At 64.8% G+C, this 17,672-nt stretch overlaps 3 protein-coding genes across 10 annotated transcripts; 2 read left to right on the top strand and 1 right to left on the bottom strand.

Moving 5' to 3' along the window:
• Positions 1–38: 38 nt before the first annotated feature.
• On the bottom strand, positions 39–4,507 carry SHARPIN (SHANK associated RH domain interactor). Of its 4 annotated transcripts, none has more exons than XM_036830214.1 (9): positions 3,814–4,410; positions 3,341–3,515; positions 1,316–1,453; positions 1,102–1,243; positions 926–1,016; positions 707–860; positions 509–627; positions 293–421; positions 39–203 (listed from the first exon to the last, which is right to left on the bottom strand). In XM_036830214.1, exons 1-9 carry the CDS (start codon positions 4,168–4,170, stop codon positions 120–122), a joined length of 1,389 nt encoding a protein of 462 aa, XP_036686109.1. In that variant the 5' UTR covers positions 4,171–4,410; the 3' UTR covers positions 39–119. The 4 variants fall into 4 exon arrangements, 3 of the variants coding, with proteins under 3 accessions (XP_036686109.1, XP_036686110.1, XP_036686111.1); XM_036830215.1 differs by having other exon boundaries at positions 3,934–4,410; XR_005017016.1 differs by lacking the exon at positions 3,814–4,410 and adding an exon at positions 4,419–4,507 and having other exon boundaries at positions 707–1,016.
• A 144-nt stretch (positions 4,508–4,651) lies between these two features.
• MAF1 (MAF1 homolog, negative regulator of RNA polymerase III) lies at positions 4,652–7,755 on the top strand. 5 transcript variants are annotated; one of them, XM_036830220.1, is made up of 8 exons: positions 4,652–5,013; positions 5,751–5,876; positions 5,981–6,109; positions 6,184–6,349; positions 6,482–6,603; positions 6,791–6,805; positions 6,976–7,116; positions 7,243–7,755. In XM_036830220.1, the coding sequence occupies exons 2-8, from the start codon at positions 5,794–5,796 to the stop codon at positions 7,262–7,264; spliced, it is 678 nt and encodes a 225-aa protein (XP_036686115.1). In that variant the 5' UTR covers positions 4,652–5,013; positions 5,751–5,793; the 3' UTR covers positions 7,265–7,755. The 5 variants fall into 5 exon arrangements, with proteins under 5 accessions (XP_036686115.1, XP_036686112.1, XP_036686113.1 ...); XM_036830217.1 differs by having other exon boundaries at positions 6,686–6,805; XM_036830218.1 differs by having other exon boundaries at positions 4,652–5,017; positions 6,686–6,805.
• A 93-nt stretch (positions 7,756–7,848) lies between these two features.
• WDR97 (WD repeat domain 97) lies at positions 7,849–16,926 on the top strand. Its single transcript, XM_036830213.1, has 22 exons — positions 7,849–8,006; positions 8,210–9,128; positions 9,287–9,408; positions 9,601–10,306; positions 10,378–10,520; positions 10,603–10,839; positions 10,916–11,006; positions 11,109–11,241; positions 11,332–11,453; positions 11,728–11,788; positions 11,960–12,415; positions 12,497–12,622; positions 12,718–12,801; positions 13,786–13,914; positions 14,008–14,184; positions 14,268–14,462; positions 14,565–14,762; positions 14,838–14,959; positions 15,039–15,201; positions 15,591–16,045; positions 16,142–16,203; positions 16,309–16,926. Exons 1-22 carry the CDS (start codon positions 7,877–7,879, stop codon positions 16,509–16,511), a joined length of 5,034 nt encoding a protein of 1,677 aa, XP_036686108.1. The 5' UTR covers positions 7,849–7,876; the 3' UTR covers positions 16,512–16,926.
• The last annotated feature ends 746 nt before the right edge of the window (positions 16,927–17,672 follow it).

Raw genomic sequence — 17,672 nt, 5'->3', positions numbered from 1 at the left:
AGCCCAGTCTGCACAAGGGCACAGTGAAGGGGCACCCAGCTGGCTCACAAGTGTATTTAATGACTCCAGCTCACAGCCCCTCCCCAGCAACCCCGGCTTTGTCTCCAGCGAGCGGTCAGTCAGCAGAGGTTCCCTGAGAGGTTCAGGAGGGGGTCCAGGGACCTTGGGCCTGGAAGAGAAGGGCCATCCTCTCTTCTTGTGACCTGGGGGCAGGGGGAGAAGGTGGGTCGTTCTGCTTGTTTTGCCCCCCTGCCCCCATCCCCTCCCCTGCCTCTGCCTCTGCCCCTGGTACCTTTGGTAGCTGCTGGGTGGAGGCTGTGGGAAGGGGGTCCCAAGCACAGGGCCTCTGGGTGCTGCACATCTCACAGCCGGGTCGGCTTGGGGCATTGATGAAGGTGCAGGAAGGGCAGGGCCAGCCGGGCTGGGGAGGTGAGGACACAGTTACTGCTTACCCATTCCTTCGATGCCCACAGCCTCCTAGGCCCTCCCTGCCCAGTCCCTTGCCCACCTGAAGGGGGTTGGGCAGGCTGGAGCCAGCTGGCTGAGGGGCTTGGGGCAGCCCCAGTGACTGAGGAAACAGGCGGCCTAGTTCCCCATCCATCTTCTGGGGGCGCTGAGGATTGCGTCCTGCCATAGAGGGGATGAGACTCAGGACCATGTCAGGCTGCACCCCACCTTCCTCATCCCACTGCAATCAAGGACTGACCTGGGGCCTCTCGAGGGGCTGAGAGCAGGTAGAGGAAAGCAGGGTCCCCATCCCGCCGGACCCCATAGAAAGCAAGGCTGTATTCGGGGACACACAGGCACCTCCCGATGACCCAGCGCTGCACAGCCGGCGGGAAGCCAAACTCCAAGAATACCTGGGGCCAGAGTGTCGGAATGTCACCCAGGTCCCCCCAGCAGGGTCCCCAGACCCCGTGCTCACCTGCTCCTGGAGGGCCGCGATGGTGGAGTGGGGGTGGGCTGGCAGCGAGACGTGGGCGGAGGATGCAGCGTCTTCAACTGTAACCTGCAGCCTGGGCCAGAATGTAGGTCAGCGGTAAGGACCGGGGACCGGAGAGGGCTGGGAGGTCAGGGAGAGACAGAAGTCCCAGGCCTTACCTGATGGGGCCAGGAGGGAAGCAGGCCTCCTGGAGCTGGATGCTGAGGGCCACGTGATGCTGCGCCAGGATGGCTGCTGCTTGGGCTGCCCGCTTCTCATCCCCACTCTCTATGGCCCGGGTCAGGTGCCCTGCTAGGTCCTCTGCAGGGGAGAGAGGGCCGTCACAGCCCCCCACGGGCTGCCCCCCCAGCCCCTCCAGCCCCCTGCCTTTACCTTTCTCCATCAAGTCTCCAGGGCGCCAAGGAAGATCCACCTTGGGCTGGGGGGCCTTGGTTGCAGGCACTTCAAGGAGACTGGGCGGGGAAACAGGGCACGTTTCTGAGCCTAGGGCTGGGGTCTGGCTGTCACTGCCTAGGAGGGAAGATGTGGGGTGGGCTGGTGGTCTCCTGAGATCTAGCCCCCAGCTGAGTACTCACCCAGGCCTCTGCTCTCTGACCTCAGGTTTCCGGTACCTTCGTCTCCTCCCTCCTCACCTCAGCCCCTGCCTGGGCCCCGCCTTGGCCACACTTCAAGCCAGGCCTTTTCCCCAGCCTTGGCCCTTGCAAACCCCAGAGGTCCCGGCTGACTCCACTCAGAGCTGCACCTGGCTCTTCCTTGGGCTCTGGAGTCCTTTTGGTCCCTTCTGCTGCCCAGTCCCACCCGTGCCCCTCCTCCACAGAGGCCAGGCCACTTCTCTTGGCCTGTACAGGCCCTCTCAGCCGGCCAGGAGGCTCCCTGGCCTCGCAGCAGAACCAAAGGAGGTCCTCAGAAGGAGCCCACCCCATCCTGCTCACCAGGAACCCTGCAGTCAAGATAGCCTCCTTTTGTTGTCCTCGGGGACCTCCATCCTCTCTCTTGGCTCTACCATCATCACAGAACACCTTGGGCTGCTCCCATGCCAAACAAACCCTCTCCAGCCGATGCCTGCCCTGGGCATGCTGCCGTCTCTGCTTCTTACCACCCACTTGAGGCCCTGCCCATGCGGTGCTGATGCAGCTCCTGTGGTGGCCTCAGTATCCTGAGCTGTCCTCCCACTGAGATAAGCAGGGCTCCCGAGCACCCAGCACCAGGCCTGGCCTGGCCTCAGCTGAGCCCGAAAGATCTCATGCATACTCTTGCCTTGGGGCTTTTGTACCTGCTGCTCCCAGGCCACATCGTTCACCCCATGATCTTTAAATTTCACTCAAGGGTCACCTTAATGAGGATTTCCCTGCCACCCTATTTTAAATTGCAAACCCTTCCCTTCCAGCGCTCCCATCCTTTCCACCATCTCACAGAATTTATTTTACTTATTTTATACGTCTGTTTCTTCTCTGGAAATGCCAGCTCCAAGAGAGCAGAGATTTAAAGTTTTATTCATGCTAAATCTCTAAGACCTTAAAAGAGTGCTTACTACAGGTGCTGAACACACATTTGGTGAACCAACGGACAAACGAATGAACGAAAGAAAAAGGCCTTTCTTTCTCTGCAGATGCTGTTGTCTGGACCTCTCTTCCATCTCAGTGTGTGGTTTTCTTCTCACCCCTCTGACAGCTGTTCTGATGCATCTGTGGACTCTCCCTGATGCACTGTGTGTGTCTGCCTTCCGGACCCTCTTCTCTTCCCACTTCTCTCTCCTGGTGACCTTGGTTGACCTTTTCTACCCCCAACCTTTACCTCTTTAGAGCCCCAGCTCCAGTCCAGATCCACCTCCCTCCCTTCCCTCCCACATGTTTAAGAACTTGACCACCTCTATGCCCTCCCAAAAAGGCCCTCTATCTGGGAGCTCCCTAGTGTCTGTTCCTTGCAGCTTTCTGTCTCAGCCACTCACTCTTCCATTTAAACCTCAAGGAAATCAGCCAATTCCATCTCTTAAGCATCTCTGGAAACATCCTTCCTCTCTCCGGCCCTACCTGCACCACCCACACGAATGCAGGTCTCAACCAGTCTTCAGTAGCTCGAATCTGAGCCTGTCACTCTCGCACTGAATACCTTCCCATAGCTTTCCATAGAGTCCGTCTTCTCACCCAGGTCCTGAGGGCCTGCGTGCTCTGCCCCTCCACACTTGTCTGGCACTCCAGGCTCCAGCTCTTCGGTCTCTGTTCCTTTTCTCTACTTCCTCCCTCCTGGGAGTCCTCCCAGAACCCCAGCAGTGGGTAAGGTGGGCTCAGCTTTCCCCACTACTCCCCCCATCCAGACCTGGGGGGTGGGGCTACCCCTGTTCTCTCGCAAAACTAACACTGCCCCAGTCACAGTGAACCTTCACTCCAGGGCACTGACCATTCTGTCCTTCCACGGTGGCACCTCGGACCAGGGCTGCCCACCGCTGAGCTTCCTGAGGGTTGGCGAAGTGCAGGCTGAGAGTCCCAGGCCCTCCCGGTGGAGGCTGCAGCTCATGCTGGCTGGGGCCTCGGACGGTGTAGGAGACGGACTCCAGGGGCCACTCCAAACTGACCTGAGGAGGGGGAGAGTCCGGGCTCAGTGCCTCCCCCCAGCACATGCTGCATGAAGATCAAAGGAACACGAGGTAACATTTGTAGACCACTTACACTGTCCTAAGCCCTTTACACGTATTACCTTATGAAACCCTCACACTAGTCCTACGAAGGGAGGTACCAGCATTATCCCCATTTTACACACGAGGAAACAGAAGCAAAGAAAAGATAACTGCTCAAGAGCACCCAGCTGGCGAATGGAAGGGCATGGCCTCGGGTTCAGCGGCCAGGCCGCGCGCCCCCGCCGCCCCCACTCACCGCCCCGGGCCCCGCGCCAAGCAGCTCCAGCCGGAAGCGCCCTGGTCGCTCGGGGTCCGCGCTCAGCTGCAGCCTCCGCAGCTGCGCCTCTGCGTCCGGCCCCGCGCCCAGCGGCCTCACCGCGGCGTGCACGGCCAGGAGCACCGCGGCCGAGCCGGAGTCCGAGGCCGCAGCCGCGCCGCCCGCCGGCGGCGCCATCTCCGGTCCGGTCCCGGCCCGGCCCCACGAGCCCGCTTCCGTGGCCTCGGGTCGCTGAGCGCCTCCACCGGCCGGAAACTGGAGCCGCGAGCCTGGGGTTCCGGACGCCGCCCTAGCGTTGGAGCCGTCTGACCCTCCCGCTTCGCCCACGATGGACATGGCCAGAGGGTCTTCGGACTCCGGCGGGCGAGGCTGGGCTTGGAGGCCTGTACTCTGGGCAAAGCGTCAGGGACTGAAGCACCGGCCACGACTGGAAGGCCCTAGAGGCTCGGGTGGGAGCTGCAGCCCAGCGGCCCTTGTCGACCCCCGCGTCCGGCGGGAGCCGGACGCGCCCCCAGGCTCCTTCTGGGCCGCCGCCCGCCTCTCGCCGCCCACCGAACAGTCTGTTACCCCCCTCCAGCCCACACCTCGATAGTCCGCTACTCCCTCCGGGGAACCCGGACAGCACCCGGGGCGGAGCCGGCGAGGGGCCGCGACCAATGAGCGCCAGGGAGGAAGGCGGGTTCGCACGGCCGAGAAGATGACGGACAGGCGCCACAGCCAGTAGGAGTGGAAGACACGACTGAGCGGCGGGTACTGTCCCCAATTGCTCTGCGAGCTCCCGGTCCCGGCGGCTGGAGCGGGCCATTCAGACGCGTGGGGCCGGGCCTGGCGGACGCTTGTTGTTGTCCGGCCCGGGGAGGTAGAGGTCGTTTGCTCGCTTGCTCGGGCCTTCTGTGGCGGTCGGCGGGCAGGTCGGTCGCGATAGTCGGGCGCCGTGCACGGGCGAGGCTATGTCGCGGTGGCAGCCCGGATGGGCCGGCGGGGCCGGGAGTAACGGGACGTCGCTGCGGAGCTTCTTTCCCCGGATACAGTGCGGCCCGAGCGGAGGCCGCGGCGCCGCACTCCGGTCCTGAGGCGTCCGCGCTGCCCGGGGCCTGCACTGCCTTCTCACCCGCACCGACGCCAATCGACCTGCCCCTGCCTGGTCCGGCCCGGCCCGATTGAGCGCAGAGTAAGCAGGTAGGTAGGTGTACGCCCTGTGCCCGGCGCCGACTCGGGCCCTCCAGAACTACAACCCCCAGCAGGCTTCGCGCTGGAGCGCACGCGCGCCTCCCAAGGCGCACGGCTTCCTGGGACTTGTAGTTCGCGCGGCTTGGCTGGGGTTCCCCTTAGACTCGGCGGACGCTGCAGCGCCCTAGCTGCCCGGCTGACAGGCCCTTCGGGGGTCGCGGGGCCTCCCTCCGCTCCCTGTCGTACTTTCGGAGAAAAACGGAGGAGCTCACTAGAAAGCAGCCTGTAGAACAGGAAAGAGCAACGCGTCCAGGTGACGGCAGGGCCGAGCCCCGGGTTCCCTGGTTCCTAACTGGGTGCGGGTTCTTAGCCGGGCTGAGGATCCCGGCCGGAGGGTCACTACAGGAGTCACGTCCCTGCGCGGGCTCACGGGGTCCCCCTTGGTGGGTAGGGCTCTTGTGTCGGGATGGGGGGTGTTGAGGGAGAGACTACCCCAGCAGCCCCGGGGTTAGCAGGATCCCCGGTGGGTCCCCCAGCCTGGCCCAAGAACTCCTGTGAGGTGCAAGAGGTGTGGCTGATCTGGGGCCTGGACATGCCGCTCTCATCACCTCTCCCGCCAGTGCTCAAGGCCTGGGAGCAGGCTGCAGGAGGGACCCAGGTTGTTTACAGCGGCGCCACTTACTGGGAGGAGGGCTGAAGGTGGAGCCCCAGGGGCCAGACACCCATGGACTGACCTCCATCCTCAGGCAGCACTAGCCCTTCGGAGCACAGGACCTCCTCCCCGAGGACATGAAGCTGTTGGAGAACTCCAGCTTCGAGGCCATCAACTCGCAGCTGACCGTGGAGACAGGAGATGCCCACATCATTGGCAGGTGAGGCCGGGGCTCTGGGGCTGGCGTCTCAGAGGTCACTCTGCCCTGTCTCTGGGTTGAGCCTGGGGCGGGTGGCATCTTCATGGTCCTGCCTGCGTCTCTAGGATTGAGAGCTACTCGTGTAAGATGGCGGGCGACGACAAGCACATGTTCAAGCAGTTCTGCCAGGAGGGCCAGCCACATGTCCTGGAGGCACTGTCCCCACCCCAGACCTCGGGCCTCAGCCCCAGCAGGTGAGCCGGGCAGGGCCTGCCCACTGTGGACTGGCAAGCGGGGCAGTGCCAGGCTGACGCTTCTCTCTGTGCAGACTGAGTAAGAGCCAAGGCGGCGAGGATGAGGGCCCTCTCAGCGACAAGTGCAGCCGCAAGACCCTCTTCTACCTGATTGCCACGCTCAACGAGTCCTTCCGGCCGGACTATGACTTCAGCACAGCCCGGAGCCACGAGTTCAGCCGGGAGCCCAGCCTCAGCTGGGTGAGGGTCGGGTCGGGGAAGGGACCTGCAGGCCCACAGCCATCCCCAGCGTCCTCCCTAACTCACTGGGGCTCGGCCCAGTTCACGCCTGCTGTCCTGGGTCCTAGTCAGCCCCGACTGTGACCATCCTAGGTGGTGAACGCAGTCAACTGCAGTCTGTTCTCGGCTGTCCGCGAGGACTTCAAGGCCCTGAAGCCGCAGCTGTGGAACGCGGTGGATGAGGAGATCTGCTTGGCTGAGTGCGACATCTACAGGTGAGCTGGCATCCCTGCAGGTGGGTCCTGGGCCTGTGTGGCACTTGGGACCTCACACCACATCTCGCCCCGCGCTCCCCAGCTATAACCCAGACTTGGACTCAGACCCCTTTGGGGAAGATGGCAGCCTCTGGTCCTTCAACTACTTCTTCTACAACAAGCGGCTGAAACGGATTGTGTTTTTCAGCTGCCGCTCTATCAGGTTGGCTGGCACCTGTCCACCTCCCTTCCTTTACCTCCCTGTTTGGCCCACATACCGTTTCCCCAGCTTGGCCCACCCCATTCCTAACTTTGTTCTCCCCGGACACCCTCCCTGGGGTTAGCAGCAGGCTGGGGGTAGGCGGTTTTAAGACTGGTCCCCCCCACCCCCAGTGGATCCACCTACACTCCCTCGGAGGCAGGCAATGAGCTGGACATGGAGCTCGGGGAAGAGGAGGAGGAGGAGGAGGAAGAGAGTGGAGGTGGAGGCCGCGAGGGCGGCCCCGAGGAGACCAGCACCATGGAAGAGGACAGGTGTGTGACGGTTGCAGCGGCCTCCCTCCCTGGAGCCTGGGGTGTGCAGGGCAGGGTGGGGCCCCCTCTCCCTGGTCTCCTGAGTGTGGGCTCCTCAGAACTCACCATGTGCCACCCTTTGCCCAGGGTCCCGGTGATCTGTATGTGAAGAGGCGGAACAGAGGCCCTAGCTTCACCCAGCTTCAAACAGTGCCTGGACCTGCCCACCTGAGGGGCCCCAGGGCCTCCACAGCTGCTGGCCAGATCCTGGCGCTGCCACAGCACCAGCGCCACTCCAGGCCACACCTGCCTAGCCCTTTGGCTGTAGCCTGTGGATGTCCCCTCAGCCCCACAGACTCCCGCTGCCCACGCTGTGGCTGGACTGGACAGCAACGGCACAGGGCCTGGTGGGAAGAGCCACTGCCCCGCCCAAACGAACTGACACGGGCAGGAACAGCTGGACCACAGAGTTTATTTTTGTATTTTGTGCAGGGTCAGGCCTGGACCTGCACACTCCAGCCCAAAGGGCCGGAGACCCAGCAGGCGGTCCCCAGGGGTCATCCGCCCACCTGTACTCCCCACCTTGCCCATCGGGCAGCGTGCACTGAGTGTCACTTTGCTGCAGCTGGTTTGCTTCCAATAAAAGTTTCTGTGACTCAGTGTGGACGGAGGCTCACGAGGTGTGAGGGCGGGGCCTGCGTCGGGCGGGGCCTGTTGCGTCCGGTATCCTAGCAACGGTCCTAGCGGGCTGTTGAGCCGCCTGGACCCCGCAGCTCCTGAAATGGAGCCAGAAGTGTTGGATGCAAGCAACCCCTTTACCGTAGAAGGCGACCACCTGATTCCAGACCTGGACCTGTATGATGCCGACATCTACGACGTCCCGGACCCGGGACTGCTCAACGAAGAGGATGGTGAGGTGGCCGGGCCTCGACCCCCAGACGGCCCGCTTGGCCGCAGGCCTCACTCAAGCGCTGGTTCTGTCCTCTGGGAATGCAGCACTCCCCGGGCAGTCCCCTAACCTGGCAGGGCCCTCAGGAGGGGCCTTGGCTGCCCATGACCTCCAGGGTTAGGGGCCCAAGGCCACAGTGACAGGGCTTCCGCTGCCGGTTCGCAGAGTCATCGTTTAAGGAGCCGGCCCCACGGCTTTTTACCGGCAACTCTCGGTGGCAGAACGTGACCCCGAGCGCCCGTGCCCGCCAGCTGTGGCTGCTCCTGCGTACAGGCCTCCAGACTTTTGTGGAAAAGGTGCGGCTTGCCCATGGCATCTGTCTCAAGGCCTCTTTCCGGCCTGGCTCTTCCCCTAGGGGTCCCCTGCAGGACCCCAGCCCGGATCCTCTTGGCTCCCCTAGGTGGGTGCTGCCTACAACCCCTTCCCCCGCCCCAACCGCTGGTCCCGGTCCGCAGGAAAAGAGAGCTGAGCTGCGCGTGGCGCGCTTGACGCACGGGCTAGAGCCGCTGCGCCGCCTGGAGGTGGCAGCTGGGCTGTGTTCGGTGGCACAGGACCCCGTGGGCAAACGCTTCGTGGTGCTGGACGGTGCGGGCCGCCTGCACGTGCGCAGAGAGGATGGCTGGGCGCAAGAGAAGCTGCTGGCTCCGGTCGCGCTTACAGGGCTGGTGGCAGTGCTGGGCGAGCTGGGCACTGTGGGCCGCTTTGTGGGCTGGGGCCCAGCGGGGCTGGCCATCCTAAGGTCCGACCTCAGCCTGCTGTGGCAGAGTAAGCCAGTGGAGCGCAGGGTGCCGGGCCGCGAGCCAGTCTGCTGCCTGCCGGTGCCCGACCCCGGGCTGCTGCTGGTGGCGGAGGCGGGCGGAAGCCTGGCGCTCTGGAAGTTCCGTGCAGGGGGTCGCTGCCTGGTTCCCCATGGGTCCCCTCTGCGGCTGCCGCCAAGCCTCTCGGGTGCGCTTGCGCGCCTGGCTCTGGGGCCTCGGCATCCCCCTCATGTCCCACGCTGCTGCGCAGCCTACGGCTCGGCCGTGCTCACCTTTGATCTGCACACCTGGGCTCTCACAGATGTGCGTCGGGATCTGCACAAAACGTGAGGAGGGGCCCAGGGGCTGGTGGGAGAGGGGAGAATCATGAGGTAAGTCCGCGACAGAAATCCGGTCGTGGCAGGGGTGCCGGCGCGTGCACACACACACACACGCACATACACACTGCAGTCCTGAGTCCACGGGCCTCCCTCTCACCCCTCAGCACCATCTCCGACCTGGCGTACTGTAGAGAGGTGGGGGCCATGGTGACAGCTTCCCGGGACAGCACGGTGAAGGTGTGGGAGGCTGACTGGCAGATCCGGATGGTGTTCGTGGGACACACAGGTGCGCCGTGCCACAGTGGCTATTGAGGCCTGGTCTCCCCTCACCCTGGGCACAGCCCTGCCTTCGAGAGCTCCGGGCACAGGATCTCCACGGGCTCCTGGCCAAGCTTCTCCGCCCTGGTCATGACCCTGACCGACGGCTCCCCTTCCCTCAGTCCCTGGTGCGCAGGAGTGACCCGCGCCCCTCCCGCAGGCCCGGTGACTGCGGTGGCCGTTCTCCCGAACACTGCCCTTGTGCTGTCGGCCTCGCAAGACGGGACGCTGCGCACGTGGGACCTGCAGGCAGCGGCGCAGGTGGGTGAGGTGGCGCTGAGCCGCTGGGGCCCGAGCATGCCGTCGGAGACCGTGAGCCATCTGCTGGCTCCCGCCGGCCCCGGCTGGCCCTTGCTCTCCTTGCGCGCCCGCAGCGTGGAGCTGTGGCGCATGCGGGAGCTCTATTCGCCATTGGCCCAGCTGTCGGCGCCGGTGCTCCACCTGCAGGTGGCGCCGGCGCTGCCCTCGCCCACGGCCCCGCAAGCGCAGCTGCCCACGCGCCTCGTGTGCGCCTGCGCCGACGGCTCGGTCTACCTGGTGTCGGTCTCCAGCGGACGCACCGTGAGCGTGCTTCTGCTGGAGCCCGAGGACTGCGCGGCCGCCGTGGCCTACTGCCTGCCCCGCGAGGTGCTGTGGCTGCTGACGCGCGCCGGGCACCTGCTCTGCGCCAACGCAGCATGCTGCCCCATGCGCGTGCTGCGCCGCCTGTGCCCGCCGCCGCCCCCGGCGCCCCGGCCCTGCTGCCTGCACCTCTACAGCCACCTCACGGACCCCGGTAGTGCGTTCGCCACCTGGGAGATAGTGCGCCAGTACAAGGGCGAGCTGTGCCGCAGTGACGTGGCCTGGGCCTGGAAGGACAAGAACCGGTTAGTGCCGGAGCCAGCCAGGGCTGGGCAAGGCGGCCGAGCCCACACCAACAGGCTGTGGTCACCCATAGGTACCTGCTCGTGGTGGGGCACACTGATGGCACTCTGTCCGTACTCGAGTTGTGCTCCTCGAAGACGGTCTTCCGTACGGAGGCGCACGGCCCAGGCCCCGTCACCGCCATTGCGTCCACCTGGAACAGCATCGTGTCCTCGGGTGGGTACCTCTCCTCCCTCCACGGCCGGCCTGGGAACCCCTTCCCTCCCCAAAGGCCCCACCGTGGCTCCCGCCCCCACAGGGGCAGACTTGACCGTGAAGATGTGGCGCGTCTTCCCGTATGCCGAGGAGAGCCTGAGCCTCCTGCGCACCTTCTCCTGCTGCCACCCGGCGGTGGTGCTCTGCGCCCTCGGGAATCGCATCACCGTGGGCTTCGAGGACCGGAACAGCGCCACCTATGGCTTGGTGCAGTTTGGCCTGGGCAACAGCCCACGCTTTGATCACCGGCCCCAGGACGACCCCACGGACCACATCACCGGTGAGCGCGCAGGGCAGAGGTGAAGTCCGGGCCACCAGATGGCTCTGGCCCCTGACCCTGAGTCCTCGCCCCCCAGGCCTGTGCTGCTGTCCCACGCTCAAGCTGTACGCCTGCTCCAGCCTGGACAGCACTATCCGCATCTGGACCGCGGAGAACCGCCTGCTGCGGTGGGCTGGGGGTAGGGGAGGGGTGGGGGCTTGTCTCTGCTGCTGCCTCCGTGTTCTGTTCCGAGGAGCAGGGCCGGACTGTCGGTCTGAACAACTCTCCAGGCTCCTGCAGCTGAACGGTGCCCCTCAGGCCCTGAGCTTCTGTAGTAACAGTGGGGACCTGGTGCTGGCCCTGGGCTCCTGCCTCTGCCTGGTGGCCCACAGGCTCTACCTGCCCACGTCTTACCTGATTAAGGTGTGCACTGAGCACAGGTAGGCGGGGTGGGGCTGTGGTGGGCAGACAAGCCGCCGAGGCCAGGGCTCCAGGCTCCCTTCCCCTGCTCAGAAGCTGTGCCAGGATGCCCCTGATGTGGTGGATGCCCCTGCACTGCCGCTGACCAGCCAGGAGTCGCTGACCTCAGCCCAGCTGCAGAGGCTCGCCAGCCTGCGTGGGGTGGCCAGCCTCAGGTCTGCCGGCAGGCCCAGCCGAGCCGTCCCGGAGGCCCCGGCCTGGCTCCCCTGGGTCAGGGCCTGGCCGAGTGCTCCCAGCCTGAGACCCCAGCGCTCCCAGGCCCCTTGGCCACCCACCGAAAACCATCCCAGTCCCGGCCCTCCCACTCCTGGCTGTTCGTGGTTCCCCACCAGGGGCCTGGCCACCACCCCTGGGTCCCTGTCTCAGCCTCTGCCCTGTCCCACTGGTAATGCCACCCAGCGTCCCACCCGTGTCCCTCCCTGTCTGCAGCGCAGCCTCGTCCTTCATCCATCGCCAGACGGCCACACCTCAGCAGCCAGTGGTGGAGAAGGTGGGGTGGCTCCTGACCCCCTCTCCACTGCAGTGCCCCAGTCCTGCCCCCCGACCCCGGCTCAGGCCCTTCCCCTTCAGTCCCTGGGGCAGGCCTGGGATCCCTGTGCTTGTCTAGGGGCACGCGGCAAGGCTGAAGGAAGAATGCGCTGACCCCTGACCCTCACCCCAGGACTTGCAAGCCTTCATTGCCCGGGACCAAGACCTTCAGCAGCTGAAACTGGGGCTGGTGGGCCCTGCCGCCCGGCCCCCACCCTCCTGGCGGCAGTGCCAGGAGGCCTTTGATAACTACCTCCGTCTGATTTACGGCCCTGGTCTGCTGGTGAGTGTGGGGCCTCCCCAGTCCCTCCCTTCACCCGGGGCCGCTGACACTGCCCGTCTGCCCTGCCCTCCCTGCCAGGGCAAGTATTCCGGAGGAGAGTCCCAGCAGTGGAGCACCGTGACCCTGACGGTGGAGAGACAGACCTGGGACGTGTGCGCCCTGCCCACAGATGTCCCCGATTTCGGGGGCATTGAAGCTTCGCCACCACAGGACCTTGGGACCCTGGGCCAGCGCTTTGCCCGCCCTCCCCGAGTCCCCTTGCCTCCCCCCACCACCCACCGGAGGTTGCCCAGCAGAGCATCCCAGGTGAGGCTTACCACCACTCCCACCCCTCTGCCTTCACCTCATGGTTCCCGCCCCACCCCCTGACTCCTCCTTCCACCCCAGCTGCTGGCCCGCTCCTCCCCGAGCCACGAACTGGGCCTTAGTTTGCACCTGCAGCTGCAGTTGGAGCGGCTCCATGGGGAGAAGCTTGTGGCCCCGGATCCACTGTCCTCCCACCTGCAGCGCAGGGTGAGGGGCCCAGGCGGGTGGAGGCTGCCGCCCGAAGGCATTACTGCAGGGACACTGGAGTCCAAACTTGGCTCTGAGCCCTGTCCCATCCCCAGATCCCCCTGCTGCTGAAGAGGCGGCCCCAGGAGCGTTCCTCCAACCTCAGGGGCTTCTTCCCTGCCGCTGTTCAGCCCTATAAGGTGAGAGCCCCTCGCTGTCCTGAGGCCCTTCCCTCCCCGGGGGGGCCCTTCTTATGCACCCCACCTTCCCTTTGCTGTAAGCCTTTGTGCCCAACTCTGGCCCAAGGGCCAGGCCCACCTGCGCCCCTCACCTCTGGGCCCAGTTTTGCTGCGGCTGCTCTCTGTGTGCCCTGACCCCTCGCTCCCTGGGAACTGGCTGCCAGAGGGCCAGGGACTTCAGAGCAGGAGCCAGGCAAAGCCAGAGCCTCTGCCAGCGCTCGCTCCCGCAGCCGCTCCCTGGCGCAAGGGTTGGGAGGCTGGGGCCTCTGTGGACTTTGGGAGACCAGAGTCCCCTCCCTTGAGGGGAGCAGAGTCAGTGCGAGCCAGCCTTCCCACTCTCTCCCCCTCCAGATGCCCAGACAGGCCCGGCCCCTTCTCCCCACACATCTGGCACTCTTACCTTCCCAGGTGGGTAACGGAGCCTTCCAGCTGCTACTCCATCTACCCAAGCCACCAATAGCCCCCCTCGAGCTCCTATTGTCCCCTTTTTTTTTTTTTTTGGCCGCACTGTGCGGCTTGTGGAATCTTAGTTCCCCGACTGGGGATTGAACCCCGGCCCAGCAGCGAAAGCACGGAGTCCTAACCAGTGGACCGCCAGGGAAGTCCCTCCTACTGCCCCCTTCTTATCAGCGTCTCTGCTCCAGGACCGGGGGCTGAGTCCTGTGGAGACCATGTGGGTGTCAGGGCTCCCCAAAGGCCAGCTGTTACCCAGATTTCCCTCCTCAGTTACCACAGCTGATGCCACACTCACTGCCTGCCCTTCGGCCTGATTTCTAGAGATTCTCTCTTCCTGTCTGTGTGTCGTGGGCAGGGCGTGTGAGCCCAACTCAGCTCTTGGACATCGGGCGGGCAGACTGGGCTGGTGGCCGGGGTGCCCTGCCAGCGTGGTCTCTGGGGCAGGTGGAGTCCAGGCCCTCAACCTGCCCCACTGTGCTCCACCTGCAGTACTGGCAGCGGCCCATCCGCTTCCCGGGCTGCGTGCCCAACTCCGTGGTGCTGCAGCAGATGTGGCAGCCTGTGGAGGTCAGCGGCCTCGGAGCCCTAGGCCCGCTCAGGCGCCGCTGCGAGAGCAAGGCAAGGGGCGGGGCGGGGCGGGGCGGGGTCTGCGGGGGGCGGGGCCGGCTCCAAGCCGCGCCCGTGGCCACGGCCTCGCTCTCCACTTCGCAGCCAGGCGGGAGCCAGGACGACCTGTGGCTGCCGCGGCAGCGCGCCAAGCGGCGGGAGAAGCTGATCCAGTCGTTGGGAGAGGAGGGGGAGGAGGATCTGGACGGGGCCTCGGATTCGCTGGGCCCCCACAGGCAGCTCTCTGACCAGCTGCTGGAGTCCGAGGAGCAGGAGGCGCAGGTGGGCGTCCGGGGCTGGGCTGGGCAGCGGCGCAGGAGCTGCCTGGGGAGGGCAGGGTCTGCAGCTGCTGCCGCTGCCCCTAGAGCCCCGAGTGTCTCATCCCGAAGCCCATGGGCTCCCGCGAGGACACCGCCAGGGCCGAGACCGGTCTTCACTGCCCCCAGTTCCACTATGGGCACTCGCTCTGGGAAGAGCGCTACGGGCATCTGCCTAGGTTCCTGCATTTTTTCGTCGGCCAGAACTGGTTCAAAAAGCTCTTCCCCATCTTCACTCTGCAGGTTCGGGGGAGTTTTGGAAGCACAGGCTCAGGTATGGGAGGGGGAGGCTGGAGCGCCCGGGTGCGGCGCAGGGGGCCAGGCCTCAGCACCAGATCCCTGCAGGCATACCCCGAGGTGGGCACGGTGGAGGGCCTGGCCTTGCTGTTCATGGACCTGCTGGACGAGGCCTCTTGGGCAGACCGCGTGCACCTCCTGCACGCGCTGCTGAGGCTGCTGCCCGACGTCAGCAGAGACCTCTGTAGCCGGCTGCAGGGCATCCTCGTGCGCTTGCTCAACCTGGACCGGCCCCCCAGCCTCCAGGTGAGCCCCTAGTCCCGCGAGCGGCCCCGCCCCGCCCCAGGCCTCGGGCCGCAGTGTCGCTCCCCCTGCGCTCAGGACGGGATGCAGAAGCGGTTTGTGATGCTGGCGCTGCAGCTGCTCCTGGCCTGCTCCCTGGAGTCCCGCGAGGTGGTGCTGGAGCTCCTGTGCTACTTCCTTTACTCGCCAGCCTCCTGCCGGTGAGTCCTGCTCCCTTCCCCTCCCCCCTCCCCGCTACTGCCGGGGAGGCCGCCCAGAAGCCTCCCACACCTGTCCCAGGCCGGAGCTCAGGAAGCTGCTGGATGGACTCGGCCTTCAGGACCCGCAGGGCTTCCTGTTCAAGGAGATGATGACCTGGGTCCAGGGCCCGGACCTCGACTCCAAGGCCGCACTGCGCAAGCGCTGCTGCCAGAAGCTGGAGGAAATGATCCGGCAGCTGAAGGTCTGGGCGGGCGGGCGGGGGCGGGAGTGGGGGCGGGGCGGGGCGGGGGCGGGCCACCTGCCCGCAGAGCCTCTCGCCTTCTCCCCAGGCTTTTCCCAAGTGCAGAGCGGAGAGCCAGGTGAGGCCAGCAGTCTCCTTGCCCCGCTCTGGCTCTGCGCCTCTTCCATCCTCCCCCATCTCTCACCCCTTCCCCATCTCCTGGGATCTTCCTGCGCCTCCCCAGGAGGGAGTCTGGGGTGGGGTCTCAGGCTTGGAGCCAAGGGCAGCACCTCTCCGGCCTCCACTGGCCAACTCCCCAGCAGATGGAAACTGTGCCGCCGCCGGTAGCCAAGTTGTCAGAGATGCTGCCCGAGGTCTCAGAGATCTCAGCACTTCACCCTCCTTCGAAGGAGGCCCTGTCGCAGATTTCCATGGTCTCTGGGGCAACTGTTCATATCTCTGTGATGCCCTCAAGCATCTCCCGGACGCCCTCACCGGTGGTCTCACCCGGAGAGCCGGACTCGGCCGCCCTGGAGTCACAGGCCCAGCAGACGCTCGCACAGATGCGCTTTGGGCGGACCCGACGTGCACTGTCTGAAACACTGACGCACTTCTGCCCCTTGCCTGAGGCCCACTTGCGATCCTCCGCGCCAGCCGCACTGCCTGATGAGCTGCTGCCTCTGGAGCAGACGAACTGGTCACAGTCAAAAATGCTGGACCTGGGGCCCATCGACGCACTCAACTTCTTCTGCGAGAAGCAGCGGGCTCGGCAGCAGGGCCCCCTGCAGGAGGAGCCCAAGACCCTGCCCCCTTGCCCGCCCCCACGGAGGCCCAGCATGGTGGTGCCACAGCCCCGGGAACCCCGGTGAGCACACCACGGGTCCCTGGAAGAGGCTGGGGCAGAGCCTGTGTGGAACAGCTGAGGCGCGGGCTCAGCCAAACCTGCCTCCTTACCCTCCAGGCACTACTCCATCCTCCGGCTTCAGGAGGCCAAGGTCCAGAGGTCTCCAATGAAACTGAGGGGTGAGTAGGGGCAGGGGTAGAAATCGGACCCTGACGTCCACCCCACCCCAGTTCCCGCGGAGCATTCACCCCACCCCAAGGTCTCACTATACTGCTCGCCCCCAGGCCGAATGCTGTCCCGGCTCTGGGCGGGCCGCACCCTGGATGGTGCCATCCGGATGCTGAAGCTGCCACTGCCCCGGGTGGAACTGCAGCCTTTCCCCCCAGACTGGCCCAGGCCTGCCCATCCGCTGTCCCCGCAGCTCCTGCAGCCTGCCCTGCAACGCTATTTTCTGCCAGATCACACGGACCCTGACAGCTACAGCTGACCTGGCTGGTGACCCTGGCCTGACCCTGCCTCCCCCTCTTCCCTCCAGCATGGAGTCAGGACATGGCTCTCCAGCCGGCTGTTCACCCCAGCCAAGGCCCAGGGCTGGAATAAAGTCCAGAGGCCACGGCCAGCACACTGGATGCCACCTTCACCTTTGGGGGCCACTGATGTGGGCAGGGGGGCCTGGCTGGTGTGTCACGAACCTGCTGGTGGCCAGCTGCATGTGTGAGGCAGGAGCTGGGGGACCGGTGGGGTCTGGGATGGGACAGGGTCTGGGCTCGGGTCAGCACGTGGTGGGGCAGTGTTCTCGGTGGGGGAGGGCCTGTCTGCCCAGAGAGGGAACCCGCCGCATGGGCGTGGCCCTGCTCAGGCACTCAGCCACGGTGCTCAGTTAATTACTGGGGTCAGGAGGGGAGGGGGAGACTAACGGGTGGGCCGGGGAGAGGGGAGGGTCTGGGTGGTCGCAGGTGTGTGTGGGGGAACTTGCAGTCATTTGATGCAGGTGAAACCAGGAGTCCGTCGGAGCTTTGCTACCTTTAGGCTGGAAAGGAGAAAAATTAATGAAGAGGCCCCGTGTGCTTTATCCAAGAAGCAGTAAAGGGGCAGTGTTCTTTGGACCTTTCAACCTAAAAGTCACCGGGAGATTGACCTTGTCTGTGAAGCACAGGGTCTCGGGGCCTCGGCCTTCTGAACTGCCATGACCTCAAAGGGCACTGACCCAACCACACATGGAGCCCACGTGCGCACTGGCTATTAGGATGGCTTTTGTGACGGGCCTGTTCTAGCTTTCTATATCCTGCTGCTGGGTTGCCTGAGCAGCGATTTCTTTCCTGTATTTTCAGCCTCTGACTTTAGATATTTCTGCTCAATGGCTTTGTGGTTAAAATTGGTCTCCCACACCTTTCCCACAGCCCCTAACCTGTGCAGGGGCTCTTGTTACAGGGCTGCTGCGTGGTCAGCTCTTTCCTAGGCCAAGGAGGGCCAGAAGTGCCAGGTCCAGATAACTGAAAGACTTGACATGTTTATAAAAGGAACTGCACCTGCTAAAACAAGGACCGTGAGGCCCGTAGTAGTCTGCACCTACTGGTGTTTCTATGTTTCCAATTACAGAAGCAATAAATGCTTTAAAAAATACAGACATGGGAATTCCCTGGCAGTC

This window comes from Balaenoptera musculus, chromosome 17, assembly GCF_009873245.2.
Source record: "Balaenoptera musculus isolate JJ_BM4_2016_0621 chromosome 17, mBalMus1.pri.v3, whole genome shotgun sequence".
NCBI classification, from domain to species: Eukaryota; Metazoa; Chordata; class Mammalia; order Artiodactyla; family Balaenopteridae; genus Balaenoptera; species Balaenoptera musculus.
This window is presented reverse-complemented; position numbering and strand designations above follow the sequence as displayed.

Excerpts from the sequence above, each read along its gene's own strand:
- SHARPIN (XM_036830214.1), bottom strand. The coding sequence starts at position 4,170 with ATGTCCATCGTGGGCGAAGCGGGAGGGTCAGACGGCTCCAACGCTAGG. Across the intron at positions 1,244-1,315 it reads TGGAGACTTGATGGAGAAAG|AGGACCTAGCAGGGCACCTG; the intron begins GTAAAGGCAGGG and ends TCTCCCCTGCAG. Across the intron at positions 628-706 it reads AGCCCCTCGAGAGGCCCCAG|GACGCAATCCTCAGCGCCCC; the intron begins GTCAGTCCTTGA and ends CCTCTATGGCAG.
- MAF1 (XM_036830217.1), top strand. The coding sequence starts at position 5,794 with ATGAAGCTGTTGGAGAACTCCAGCTTCGAGGCCATCAACTCGCAGCTG. Across the intron at positions 6,350-6,481 it reads GGGAGCCCAGCCTCAGCTGG|GTGGTGAACGCAGTCAACTG; the intron begins GTGAGGGTCGGG and ends TGACCATCCTAG. Across the intron at positions 6,604-6,685 it reads GCTGAGTGCGACATCTACAG|CTATAACCCAGACTTGGACT; the intron begins GTGAGCTGGCAT and ends CGCGCTCCCCAG.
- WDR97 (XM_036830213.1), top strand. The coding sequence starts at position 7,877 with ATGGAGCCAGAAGTGTTGGATGCAAGCAACCCCTTTACCGTAGAAGGC. Across the intron at positions 11,242-11,331 it reads CCACGTCTTACCTGATTAAG|AAGCTGTGCCAGGATGCCCC; the intron begins GTGTGCACTGAG and ends TCCCCTGCTCAG. Across the intron at positions 14,763-14,837 it reads ACCGGCCCCCCAGCCTCCAG|GACGGGATGCAGAAGCGGTT; the intron begins GTGAGCCCCTAG and ends CCCTGCGCTCAG.